Source organism: Vombatus ursinus, unplaced genomic scaffold (genome assembly GCF_900497805.2).
Source record: "Vombatus ursinus unplaced genomic scaffold, bare-nosed wombat genome assembly UNPS02014798.1, whole genome shotgun sequence".
NCBI lineage: Eukaryota > Metazoa > Chordata > Mammalia > Diprotodontia > Vombatidae > Vombatus > Vombatus ursinus.
This window is the reverse complement of record NW_020954576.1, coordinates 36319634-36332692: the sequence shown is the minus strand read 5'-3', so window position 1 is coordinate 36332692 and position 13059 is coordinate 36319634. Positions and strand designations below refer to the sequence as shown.

Sequence of the window (13059 nt, the reverse complement as noted above, 5' to 3'; positions counted from 1 at the left end):
ATGTTCAATTGTTTAAATTTGGAGACCTAAGGTATAAAAGTCATTGTTAAATTATTGCACAGTAGTCAGTGGATGACCAGAAAATGGGATTTCACCATACTTGTTTTGAGTTGAAATTCCTCCAGAAGAATGTTGCATGGTCCAGCCTCCCATTATATTCATTTAATAAATAAATGATTTGAGAAAAAGAGAGGTTATTAATAGTTTCAAGTTTAATACCTAAAAAACGTCCCATATTTTCTATAGAGGCCACTGGTGAAATTAAATGAATATAACTTCATATTAATTTTATAATTAATACAACTTTAATATAGTCATTGGTTTACAAGATAACCAAATGCTTTTTCATCCTCAGAATATTACATGAATATAATAATACTGAGATTGTTTTAACAATTGGAAGAAACCTTTGTCCTTTCAGGGCCACCGGGAAAAAAAAATCTTTTCCTAGGAAAGCACCATATGTAATAGTAACAAGCAGATATCTTACTTGTGTTTTAAAATCAGCTTTCTTCATTTATCTCTTCTAATCATGAATCTACAAAGGAAATCTCAGTGTGCAATCTAGATGCCTGCTTCATTGTTTAATGCATTAAACTTGTCAGTATGCTAGGGAGATAATCTTTAGAGCAATTGCAGGGAAAGGTCTTTAGAATGGAGAGAGGGAGAATAAATCTCATAGTACTACTGAGGCGGTTCATGTTTCTTCATTAAAGATAATGAAACCCATTGATGTAACTATACTCCACCCTCATTTTAGGAGGTTCTCATATTTTGTTTTCCTCTACAAGAAAACTAATATGTTAGTGATGCAGGTTGGAATATTAAACTGAAGTACACTAACAACAAAATGTTTTTAAAGCCATACTTGTTGGATAATTTAAATTAATTTAACAAAAAGTTTACTTGTTCTAAAGAACACAAATACATCTGTTAAGCCACTTTAAAAAGAATCAATTGAAGTGAGTTTTCCTGGGGTACCTATTTCCCTGTCAGTCTAAACATTTCTCCTTGTTCTCCATCATTTCCACATCTCAACCACACACATGGAGAAGAAAAGAAAAAGAATTATGTATTTCCCTTAATGTACATTTTTCTATTCAGTTTTGAAACAGCACATGATTTTTGGACAGAATCATGGTTTAGAGCAGCCATTCTAAAGATGTGGTACTCAGATCCCTGGCAGTTCATGAGACCCTTTTGGGGAGTCTACAAGGTCAGAATTATCTTTGTAATAATGCAAGAAAATATTTGCCTATTAAAATATTCTTTCTTGTCCCACCTACATATGGGAGACCTTGTTTTCTTCACCCAAAACATATCACAACAGATTGAATACAAAAACTGATATGAGAATCTGGCTGTCTTCTATTAAGCCAGACCTTACAGATTAGTTGTATATGTGTGTGTATGTCTGTGTGTGTATGTTTGTGTGTATGTTACTCTTCTCACTATTTTTTTTGTTTTAGGAAATATAGTTAATTTTCATAAGATGTTAATTATATTATCTTATCACTATCATTCAATGAATATTCTAAAATTTTAGCAATTTTGATTTCTAATAATCCATAAAATATTTATAGATATAACCCACATACACAAAAGCTCTTCAGAGTCCTCAATAGTTTTAAGAATTTAAAGGGACCCTGAAACCAAAAATTTTGAGAATTGCTTTTTACAGGAAAGACCACTGGATCTAGAGGCAGGATATCTGGGTTCAGATTCTGGCTTTTACACCTACCAATTAGTAATAATATCTTGGGCAAGTCCCTTAATCTCTATGAAAATCAATTTCCTTATCTGTAAAATAGGCATAATGATAGTTTCACTGTCTACCTAAGAGAGCATTTACATTTAATTATTTATTACTTTAAAAAAGTTGGGACAATTTACTTTTTGTCCTGTGAAGTCTTCGTTAATGATTTCTTGAAATATAACTCTGAAAAAACAGGCTTTTAAAGAGCCCACAGTACTTCAAATGGAGCTATTTGACTAAGCCTTTAAACCCATATGACTCTAGATTTCACTGAACGGGAATTGCCTCAGACAAACTGAGACCTAGGAAAGACCTTAATTTAGAAAGGCCAAGGTCACTCACTGCAGCCACAGTCACTGCCAGTTGTTTTGACTTTTGTCTTGCCACTGGACTTTGATGACTCTGGAAGAGAGAGTGAGGCTGATGACTTTGTGCAGTTCTGCCTCACTCAAATCCAATTTATGTGTAAGTCAAGACCTCACCCTTGCCATTGGTGTTCTTCAAGAATAAAGGATGAACAACAACACCAAGAGGGCATGGATGCACCCTCCATTACTGGAGGGAGTACAAATTTTGAGGTTTGTTGTTATTCAGTCGTTTCAGTTGTGTCCAACTCTTTGTGACCTCATTTGGGGTTTTCTTGGCAAAGATACTAAAATAGCTTGTGATTTCTTTCTCCAGTTCATTTTACAGATGAGGAACTGAGGCAAGCAGGGTTGAGTGACTTGCTCAGGGTCACACAGCTAGTAAGTGTCTGAGGCTATATTTGAACTCAGGAAGATGAGTCTCCCTGACTCTAGGTCTGGCACTCTATCCATTGCACCACCTAGTTGCTCCTCACAAACACTGAGATTATAGATCAATTAAATTACTTGCCCTCACAGGTTTTTCGTGAGGAAAGTTATTTACAAACATAAAGTGAGTTATTATTATGTAGACTATGCCCTATCTTTGCTGAGATCCAAGAACATTAAATTAAAGGTACAGCTAACTGCTTGACATGAATGGGGACGGCTATTGAGTCATATTTTCTCTACACCTTTCCTTCATCTCCAGCCCACCTAATTTTTCCTGGAAACAAAAGTAGTGTTGCTAGCTTCAATGGTACTTCTCCCACCTTGCAGTCTGGGGCTCTAGCAAATTCCTCTAATATCCCTTTAGGCAAGAAAACTTGAAATTAGTTTGGAAAGGAAAACCCTAAAACAACTTTTCAATTTCTTTAAAATCCTTCTATCTCTCTGTCTATCTCTCGGTCTCCATTTCTTTCTCTGTCACACACAATAGTCTTGCTTAGGACTACTCTTTGACTCAAATCAGAAAGCAATTTTAAGCCCAAAAGGAAAATGTTCAATTAAGGTTACAAAATCCATCACAGTCTAAATCTGGAAGCAGTACTAAGTCTAGATGTTTGTTGGAGGCTCTTGGGCACCATGGCGACTCAGTTCTGCGTTAAAGTGATCAGAACGTGCTTTACAAACATACACTGTGACAAGGATCTCCCAAAGAGTAATAGAAACTGCAGATGGGAAAAGTGGGTGTCTTGAGACCCAGGTCCTCCTAATTCCTTACTATTCATTTCAATTTTAGAGAGTGAAAATTAGAGGAATGATAATAACGTTAACATATTGTGAGTGAATCCAATAAATAAACATAACAGCTAGCTTTGATATAGCCCTTTAATGTTTACAAAGCTCTTTATAAATAGTATCTTATTTTATCCTTAAAATAATCCTAGGGGGTAGGTACTGTTATAATCATTTCATTTTAGAGTTGAAGAAACTGAGTTTAAGTGCCTGGGTCACACAGCTAGTAAGCAGCTGAGATAGAATTTGAACTTGGGTCTTCCTGGTTCCAGGTTTAGTCCTCTATTCATTGCATTACCTAGCTACCATGAAGCCTACACCTAACTGAAAAAAAAATGTTAAGAGCTATACACCTTCACTTCTGTACCATGTCTTACCAAAACTCACAATACATGAACAACTAATAATTTTAGGGGAACAACTATCAGAAAGTAAAAGCAGTCTGAACTTAATCCTATGATCGTATATGTAAAAGTTATAAAAAAAATTAAGCATAATTTTGTAATTCTCCCTATTCAACAGTTTTAAGCCATATATAAATGTGGAGTCCATACCACATGAATTTGGAAAATCATCAGATATCTTAACGGCATCCTTAAAAGTAGTCACTGAATAGGCTGCTCTACAGTCAAAATATTTTGAGTAAAATATGAAGCTATCTTAATGAAAAATTTCCATATAATATTGGTGTTGCAAATACTCCAAATGGTCATTAAATTGATTGGGATAATGGTGTATCTTGTAATCTACACATGGAGAGAATTTTGAAAAAAAAATACAAAACCTAGTTCCCCTAAAAGAAACCAGATCTTTAAAGGAAAGTGTGAAATCTTGTCTTCCTTTGGGGTAGATTTGTAATAGATCAGAAATCTGTCCTTGAGCCTTTGGGGTCAGATAATCTGCATGCATTTAAAAGAGTTTGAGGCATTAAGATGCAGAGACACAAAATAGTATGCCCAGGTATTAGCCTAGTCTGGAAGAAAAATACTCATTTGAACCAAAAACTACACTTTCTGCATGTACCAACAGGACAAAAAATATTTATGAGCACAAAGAATGAAAAGCATGGGTAGTGTGGCTCCCGTAGGACAATCAGAAGAGATGGTTACACCCCATTTAAAATTATCTTAATTTTAGAGTGCTTGATAAGAGACTTCATTTTATTTATCACATGCTCCCAAGTCTAACACAACCTTAATGCATTTTCTGCAAGCTGCATACATTCCTGGTGCTTGGAGTGCCAGCAGCACATAAAGAAAATTCATGTATTGTTTGTGTTTATCTGGTTGCAAGTAGTCTAACACTGCACTGACCAAGTTGGCTGGAACAAACATCTTTTATTAAAACATGTTTAACATGGCTTAAAATATTCATAGGAAATGTGCATTATTACTATTTGGCATCAGCACACTAGATTTTTTAAAATGCATAGAATTGGGTACTGGTGGCACACAAATGTAAATGACAAAATATTTGAAAAATCTATTAAAATTCCCCACAGCCTTTTCCTTCTATGAGAGCTTATCTTTATACCCAAGGATTTGCTTCCCTAACTATAACTACTTTTCCCCTATGCTCGGCTCTCTTTGATTGTTTTAGCTTCCTCATAGGTTTGATGGAAATCACTGTTGTGAAGTATAAAACTAAAAATATGGATTTTGATGACCCATTTTGGCAGAAAGATTTTTTTTAATTTTTGAATCTGTGGCTGATGCAATGAAATGTGCTTGTTGATGGTGTGAAATTCAAATGCAAGCATGAGGTGACTTCTCTGTTTCACTGTGTAAGATGATATGTGAAATTTCTACATTGGAAATTACACTTAGGAGTGTGAGAGATGCTGGTCAGGATCAAATATGAAGTGCAGTTGTGGCAAGGAGCTGTCAAGATGGGTGGTTTTATAAGCAATGAGATGAAGCTCTGACAGAAAGACTGCTTGTGCCCAGTGCCAATCATTCAGTCTTTGTCAACTCAATTGCACATCCTTTCAGCAGTGGCATCCATCTCCATTGACACCCAAAATATAGAGTGTACTGTCACTGTGTTTCAGGGGTGAAAATACATTGGTAACTCCAACTGGAAAGGCAAATCACCAGCCCCAGACTTCACATTGATGCGATGCACTTCAGGGTGCACACACAGGGCATTTACACAAAGGAATAACTTATCTATTTGAAGTAAGATGATCTTTTTAAATATGTGATAGGTTCATGGATGTGGATGTGTGGCAATAAGACTTACCAGTGAATGAAAGGTTAAGGCATATTTTGTTTCTCTGAGTCTGTTAAGAATGGAACCGTTATTGGTAGATAAGAGTATGCAGAGAGGAATTGTGGTTTGTTAAGGGTTCTTGTATTAAGTCAGGAAGATCTGACTACAAGCCTTACCTCTGATATGTACTAGTAGGTAAGTTACTTAAGGTCACTGAACTTCAGGCAACTCTCTAAAACTATGTAGTCATAGGTGGGTTACAAAAAATGGAGGTAGTTATTACATTGACAAAATCGAGATCCTTGAAATATTGATAGGTCAGTGTGCCCAGTGTACTATGCTTAGCTCGTCATAATCACCACCAGGCATGGAGTGAGAAAAAGACGGACTGTCATAAACCATACAGAAGGGTAGGTCACCCTCTATTTCTAGAGGATACAGCATATCTGGCCACATAGGTAGAAGTGATTCTGCATACAGATGCTCTACCCACATTGTTAACTGGCAATGTTTACTTTAGGATGAATAGGTAAGCAGGGGTGATGCAGGAAGCATGTTAATGCAGTGAAGTTGCATTGCTCACTGGCTTCCCTACAATATCTGGAATCTGGCTTCATTTATAGAATGGAGACAAGGTTAATCCCAGGCACCCTCATGTTAGGAGTGTGAACCCAGGTGGACATCTATGGTCACTGAAATGCCACTTCTTCTGCAAGGGGCTAAGTAGGAATTAAAGGTGACAAAAGGAGAGTTTTCTTCACTCTACAGCCTAACATGACATAGAGTAATCTTTGAAGTATCAATATCAGTGAGGTATTTTCCCCTTTTTTAAAGATCATATGATTAAATAAATAAATATCATTATGGACAGTAATATTTAATACTCAGACCAATTCTCCCTGAGAGTGTAAATTACTCCCTGAGAGCAAGTTAGGTACTTTTGAAGGGCACATTAACTCAATTGGTCCTCAAGGGAACCATTTGGTAAATCGTGAGTGAAATGCAATAAATGGTCCCCCAAGGTCTAGCACACATTAATATACAGGTCAGAGTGTTGAACTTACATATAAGAAGAATGTTCTGCCCTAAGGGAACCTGATTCTTTGATCAACAAAAATCTAGAATAACAGTACACACGCACAAATATATATACATAAAATATTGCATATTATGTATACATACATGTCTACATATTTTCAAAGAGGTTACTTTTGTGATGTATTCCTTAAAACACCTCTATTTACTTATGAGGGAGGGTGGGGGAGAAGAGAAATAATCAAAGATAGGCCAATTTTAATGTTATTGGATAATAATAGGACTCAAATAATAAAAATAACCAATTTTCAGCTATAGCTTTAAAGAAGTGGGGGGAAAATTACTGATTCTGATACTTTATATATTGCTGACATGGTCAAATTAAGGGATCTGTACTGAAAATGAAATCTATCTGTAATTTGTATTATTTCAAATGCTAGTAATCATATGTTTTTTGCTGATCAATATACAGCCTTCTTGATCCTAGGAAACCATCCTGTTGTTTGCTAAGCAAATAACCTGGAAACCAGAGTTGCCTCAGGGCACTGGTATTTAGAGAGTCAAGCTTCTTCCTCTAGCAGTCAATAAAACCCTGGTCCACTGGACCATACCTTGAATCCTTCTGCTGTCTTCACACCCTCTAGTTTCTTAGATCATCTGCATTGCTTAATAGGGTCAAGATGGATAACTATTGACATACCTCTCCCACTGTCATAACAACCCCACCCCTCTGCACTACCTGGGGATGACGTTGGAGGTCAATAGCTGTCAGCTATATCACAGGGGTGAAGGCCAGACTTTCTAGGTGATGGACTACCTCTCTCCCAGAACAACTGAACCTGATCATAAGTGTCTGCATGTTTATTGGGAGGTGCACAATGATGATCAATGTCAATACATCCTCGATATGCATTCCAAGGTAGCTTTGCCTTGTCCCCACCCTGCCCTGATCCCTTCTTTGAGATAATCTCCTCTGTAACAACCTCATAGTTTCTATTTGAAACCTCCTTCTAATCCTACCCCTCCAACTGCCCCTTCCCTCAAGCCTGCCCAGGTAGCCAAATTCAGAATAAGGACTGTGATAGCAAAAAATTTTTTCAACATCATCTCAGAAGAGTCTGGATGATTTCCTAAAACGAATTGAAAAACCTGGAAGTTCAAAGATATGAAATCCTAGTTCACTTTGTACATGCATATTGAATTTATACTGTTAACACATAGGGAGAATTAGTGAGCCTTGTTTACATACACTGAATCCTATTAGGGCAAATATATTCAAGCACATCATATTTTCCCAGTGAATCTGGGCAAAGCCATACAAAAATAATAAGGAACATTATCCATGTTGGGTGAATCAGGCCATCCCTGCTATATATCACTGTAAATCATTGAGATAGCTATTTTCCCTGAATTAGAATTCCTTTCTTCAGTAGAGTTAACTACTACAAAGAGGCTGCTTTCAGAAATAATATATGAGGGCTCTAGCTAAGCATTTTTATATCAGAATGAGAGAAGTTGGGAGCATATAGGCGATCAATAAACATTTATTGACAAACTTAAAACTGTGAAATTCTTTCAAATAATAAAACAAAAATAATAATAGCAAACTAGCATGCATAGTGATCAGACTACTGGACCTGAGTCCAAATATGACCTCAGACACTTCCTAGATGCATGGCTGTAGACAATTCACAATTTGTGTTTAAGTTTCCTCAGCTGTAAAATGAGGATGATAATAATAGCACCTACCTACCACCCAAGGTTGTCATGAGGATCAAATGAGATAACTGTAAAGTTCAAGTGTGAAAATACTATATGAATGCTAGCTATCCATTATTGTTAGCTAGCATGTATCACAGCATTTTAACATTTGCAAAGACATATATATGTGTGTGTGTGTGTGTGTGTGTGTGTGTGTGTGTGTTCATTTAATTTGCACAACACCCCTAGGGGTAAGTATTATTATTATCTTCATTTTATAGATGAGGAACTCAAGGTTGAGAAAAGTTGATTCACCCTGGGTCATTCAGCTAGGAAGCCATATTTGAACTCAGGTCTTCCTGACTCCAAGTCCAACTATATCACTGTGGCCAGGTTATATCACTAAAGTGATTGTAATCTTTTTGCCTAGTCAATTATCCAGAGGTATTTTTACAAAAGAAGAGATGTATGCGCATTATCAATAACTGTGAGTGAATCTTCATGGAGTCAATCCTCTAACTCTCATGCCATTCCCTTTTTTCTAGGTTCTACATTTCCCCACTCATAAACGAATGCTACCATCTAATAATCTGTTTGGGGAAAGACAAGGCGGTCAAGACTCCCTATTGTGATGACACTTAGCTCTGCAGCGCCAGATACTTACTGTCCTCTGTGGTCACAAATGAAGTCCAGTCACTGGATGTGCTACCATATCCATTGGAGGCAATCAACCTCAGCTCATATGCCGTATATGGCTGGAGATCTGTAACTACATAGCTTAAGGATGCAGATGGATAGGAAAACAGCCTATAAAGTAAGAAAATGTCTTTAAAAAACTTAAAGAAATAAAACATAGGTCAAATCTCATTTTAGTGCATTCTAAGGGGGAAAAAAAGCACAGGCTCTGGGGTCAAAGGTTGAGATCCCGCCTTTGACACTACCTGTGCAACTTTAGGTAAGGAACTTCCTGGGACTCAGTTTCCTCATCCACTAAATTATGGAGTTGGACTCTATGGACTAGGTCATTCTTGTAAGTTCCTGGTCTATGATTTTATATGACATTCTTCTGAGTTCTGGAAATTTTGGGATTCAGACAGTTTGCATATTAAAATATGGCGGACATTGACTTAAGCTTGGGAATCATTTGCCTATGGGAAGTGGGACTTTAAATTAATACGATGGATTTTCATGTGTGGCTTGTGAAATTAGTCTTACAATTTGATAGTTACCCTATTCAGAATTTTTGCTCTGTTTGGGTAGATTTCACTTTATAGAATCTAAGTGATATATGTGTATCTGATTTTTAAAATCAAATTAAATTTTAAATGTGTTTTTTTGTGTGTGTTAAATAGAGGGTGAGTTCCTAATTTTTTTTAAACAGCTTTAAAATACCAATTTTGCTAAAATGGAAAGTCTGCCTACATTTGTCACAATGGGATTTGACCTCTTATACAACAATAAATATACCAATTAAAATAATGACCATTCCTTGGGTAAGTCATTTAAATGAAATCATATATATCAGAGATATCTAGACAGAGACAGATAAAATTCATTTCCCACTCAAGAATCCCATCCATGGAGTGACTAGGTCTCATCTGGAGTTGGTAACTGGGAGAGCCTGGAGCATTGTTGCGAACTGGTGTAGACCAAACAACCTGAAGACTGGTTGGAGTGGCAGATGAAAGCCTTGGAGGCAGCACGCCATCTGGAGCTGTCGAAAAACATGGATGAATTAGAGCAGAGAAAACTGTGGAGAACATATGCTGGATGGGATCGAAATGCTCCATATACTGGAAAAACTGTTCCTCAGGATCAACAGCAATGTTAGCATGGTCCATTTAATTTAACATTTTCACTCCTGAACTACTATGCTTCTTCATGTTCATCATTCCAACATAATTACATTAGTATTTCAGGCCTTAAAGCAAGCCCCCAAACATCAAGAGAAGTGAATGTGCAGCATATTCCCACCTGTACTTCTGCTTGCTTAATTGAAGACTGGTGGGGAATTTAGTGGAATAAATATTACTTTATTTTTTCCTTTTTTTTCCCTTTTTTTTCCTTTTTTTGTTCAACATATAAAGAAATCTAACATCTGATACCTAGATCTATTATCTAGTCCAAATGCACCTTTAATGACACTCCTACATAAGAACACATAAGGCCATTTTTTCCCCTGCTGAAATAGTGTATTTATTTTTGGAATGATAAATGCAAATGATTAGCTAGAAACCAGCATATGATACTTTTAAACCTTTCCCTCACAAATTCATGTAAAATGTATTTCTCCCCTCAGGTGTTCGCAATTGTCTTGCACCTTCCTTAGTCTCCCCCGGTTTTCTAGGCAGCAAGAAGACCGAGCTGTTTTTCAATTCCTATCAGGCTAGCAGAAAAGCTCATCTGCCAAGGATCACATGTTAAGCCTGTCCTCATATTCAGCACACTTGCAAACCACCAAGTTCATAGAAACTGAGAGGACCACAATGCATACCTTTCAGGTCTTTCCAACTGAAATGTTCATTGGCAGTGAGGGAAATAAAGACTGAGTCTTCAGAGAAAATAGACACGAACTTTCTAATGGTTGAATTGGCTTTTAGAAAATTTAAAGTTATCTGGCCATAATCATGACTCTATCAAATGAGTATCTATCTCACATAGTCAAATTTCTAAACTATATTAGCTTAGTTTAGATATGTTTTTGGAAAAGCTCAAATATCATTCCAAGAAAAAGAAAGCATTTTAATGTCAGGTGGTAGTTTAAAGATGATTTTACAGGTATGTTTTAAAATGCATTACCCACTTTTAAGGTTTCCTGTAGAGGAAAGGAAGAAAAAGTAGGAGGAAAACAATAAATAAAAGTTCGGGTAACTCAGTTCAGTAACTCTCAGTTCTACTCTTTGTATGTCTTTGAAGGATGTGTGCTTTTCCCATCCTCTTCAATCTAAGTGACTGTACCTGCAAGTAATAAGGCTGACAAATGCTTAACCGAGGGTAGGGAACAAGAGAATGCAAAAAAAAGGGGGGGGGGGAGATAAAGAACATAGCTCATCAATAAGCTTGAAGGTCCTTGGGATAATCAATGGCTAAGTGTAAAACTATACCTTTGGTTTGAATTAGCAGGATAAGTATTCTTTGTTCCATTATGTCTGTTAGTATTATCTCCATGAACACAAAAGTATTAATAATTGTGTAATTCTTTATCAATTATACACAAAAATGTTGCATTTTAAATCTGCAAGAGACCTTATAGGTCATTTAGATCAGCTTGTTCATTTTATTGATAAGGAAACTGAGTCTCAGAATTAATAAGTGCAAGATCCCAGATTAGAAACTAGATCCCCTACATCCACACCTGGCATTCTTAAAACTGCAACACACTGCATCTTTTTTTGATGAGTGTATAATAATACTCCAACCCTTCATCCATAAGGGTATGTATGGCCTTTGGCAAAACTTGTGTCCATTAGTAGACTATCTAGTCTTTATGAGTGGCTGCAGCCAAAGAGAAAAAAAATCATTAGATTAGGAGTAACCTGCTAGTGATGGGTTTATCTGAATTTGGCTAGGCCAGTCCTTGTATGGGAGTTGGCTACCAGGGGAATATGTGAGATCTATGATTGAATCCATACTTAAAGCCTATCTCACTTACTAACAACTTGAGCTTCATTGGCGCAGTGTTTGAGACATCAGGGTCATCGCCATTCCACCTATACTGCTATACTGACATGGGACTTCAATGGAGAAAAAGAGTAATCCATGAGGGAATTAAATCCATGATCTTGACATCATTAATGCCAAGTTCTAACCAGCTTACCATGTTGGCTTTATAGATCATAATAATACACAAATAAATGCAACTTTTTTTTTCTAGAGTGGTCTGAAAAAAAAAAGACCAAAAAGGCAAAACCTAAAAATAATAAAACCCTAAAATTATCCTGAATCTGGATTGTCGAGGTCAAGGAGCAAAAATACATATAGTATTCATACTCTGAAAATTAGTTCTGAAAAACATCAATGTGAGAAAATGACTAGATATGTGTATGTTGTACATATGTAAAACACCACATTTGTAAAAGGATGCTGGGAGTGTTCACAGAGGGTTTCATTAATATGCGCTTGAGAAAGAGCAAAAAGAGAGCACAAAAGTGGACTATATAGAAATCAAGCACTTTGGAGTCTCTATTGGGTAGTAATGAGAAAGGTGCTCTATAAAATTGGTCACACTTTGATCATTAAAACTACAAAATGCTTCCCAAACAAACTGATCATCTTAAATTATTTGCAGAAAATCTACTGCTTATTTCATATTGTATACACCAGTACCATAGAATTTTAATGCCATCTTTCCCTCTGTTTAACCCCTTTTATCCAAGACCTATTCCTCAGGGACTCTTTAGTATTAAAGCTATAACTGGGAGCCAGCCATAATTCCACTGCTGGTTTCTCAACAGAAGAGCCATGTTTCTATCAGCTTGATATATTGTCTCCAGGATGCAGTGTTGCTCAAAAAGCTTCCCTCAAGTTTTAATATGACCCTCACGGGGCAACCACTCCACTGGCAAGCTCCTGAATCAACACATCTTTTCCAGGAAATAAGAATTTTGTAGGGCCACTGTGTGTAGCAGTTGCCACAAAAATACAAAATCAAAAGAAGAAAGTTTTATATTTACAAAAACATGTCAAATCTAAACATTAGTATAATGAAACATATGCTCAAATCATCATGGGATATATGAAATTGTGGAATTAAAGAAATTATATGAGCTCACT

General features: G+C 36.4%; 1 protein-coding gene across 1 annotated transcript in view; it reads right to left on the bottom strand.

Moving 5' to 3' along the window:
* Window positions 1-13059, bottom strand: part of USH2A (usherin) — a 944914-nt gene that overhangs the window by 317495 nt on the left and 614360 nt on the right. Inside the window, exons 38-39 of the mRNA XM_027871555.1 lie at window positions 9850-10000; window positions 8951-9093 (exon numbers count right to left, since the gene is read on the bottom strand). Coding sequence (XP_027727356.1) covers window positions 8951-9093; window positions 9850-10000 — 294 coding nt within the window. The remainder of the gene's footprint in view (window positions 1-8950; window positions 9094-9849; window positions 10001-13059) is intronic.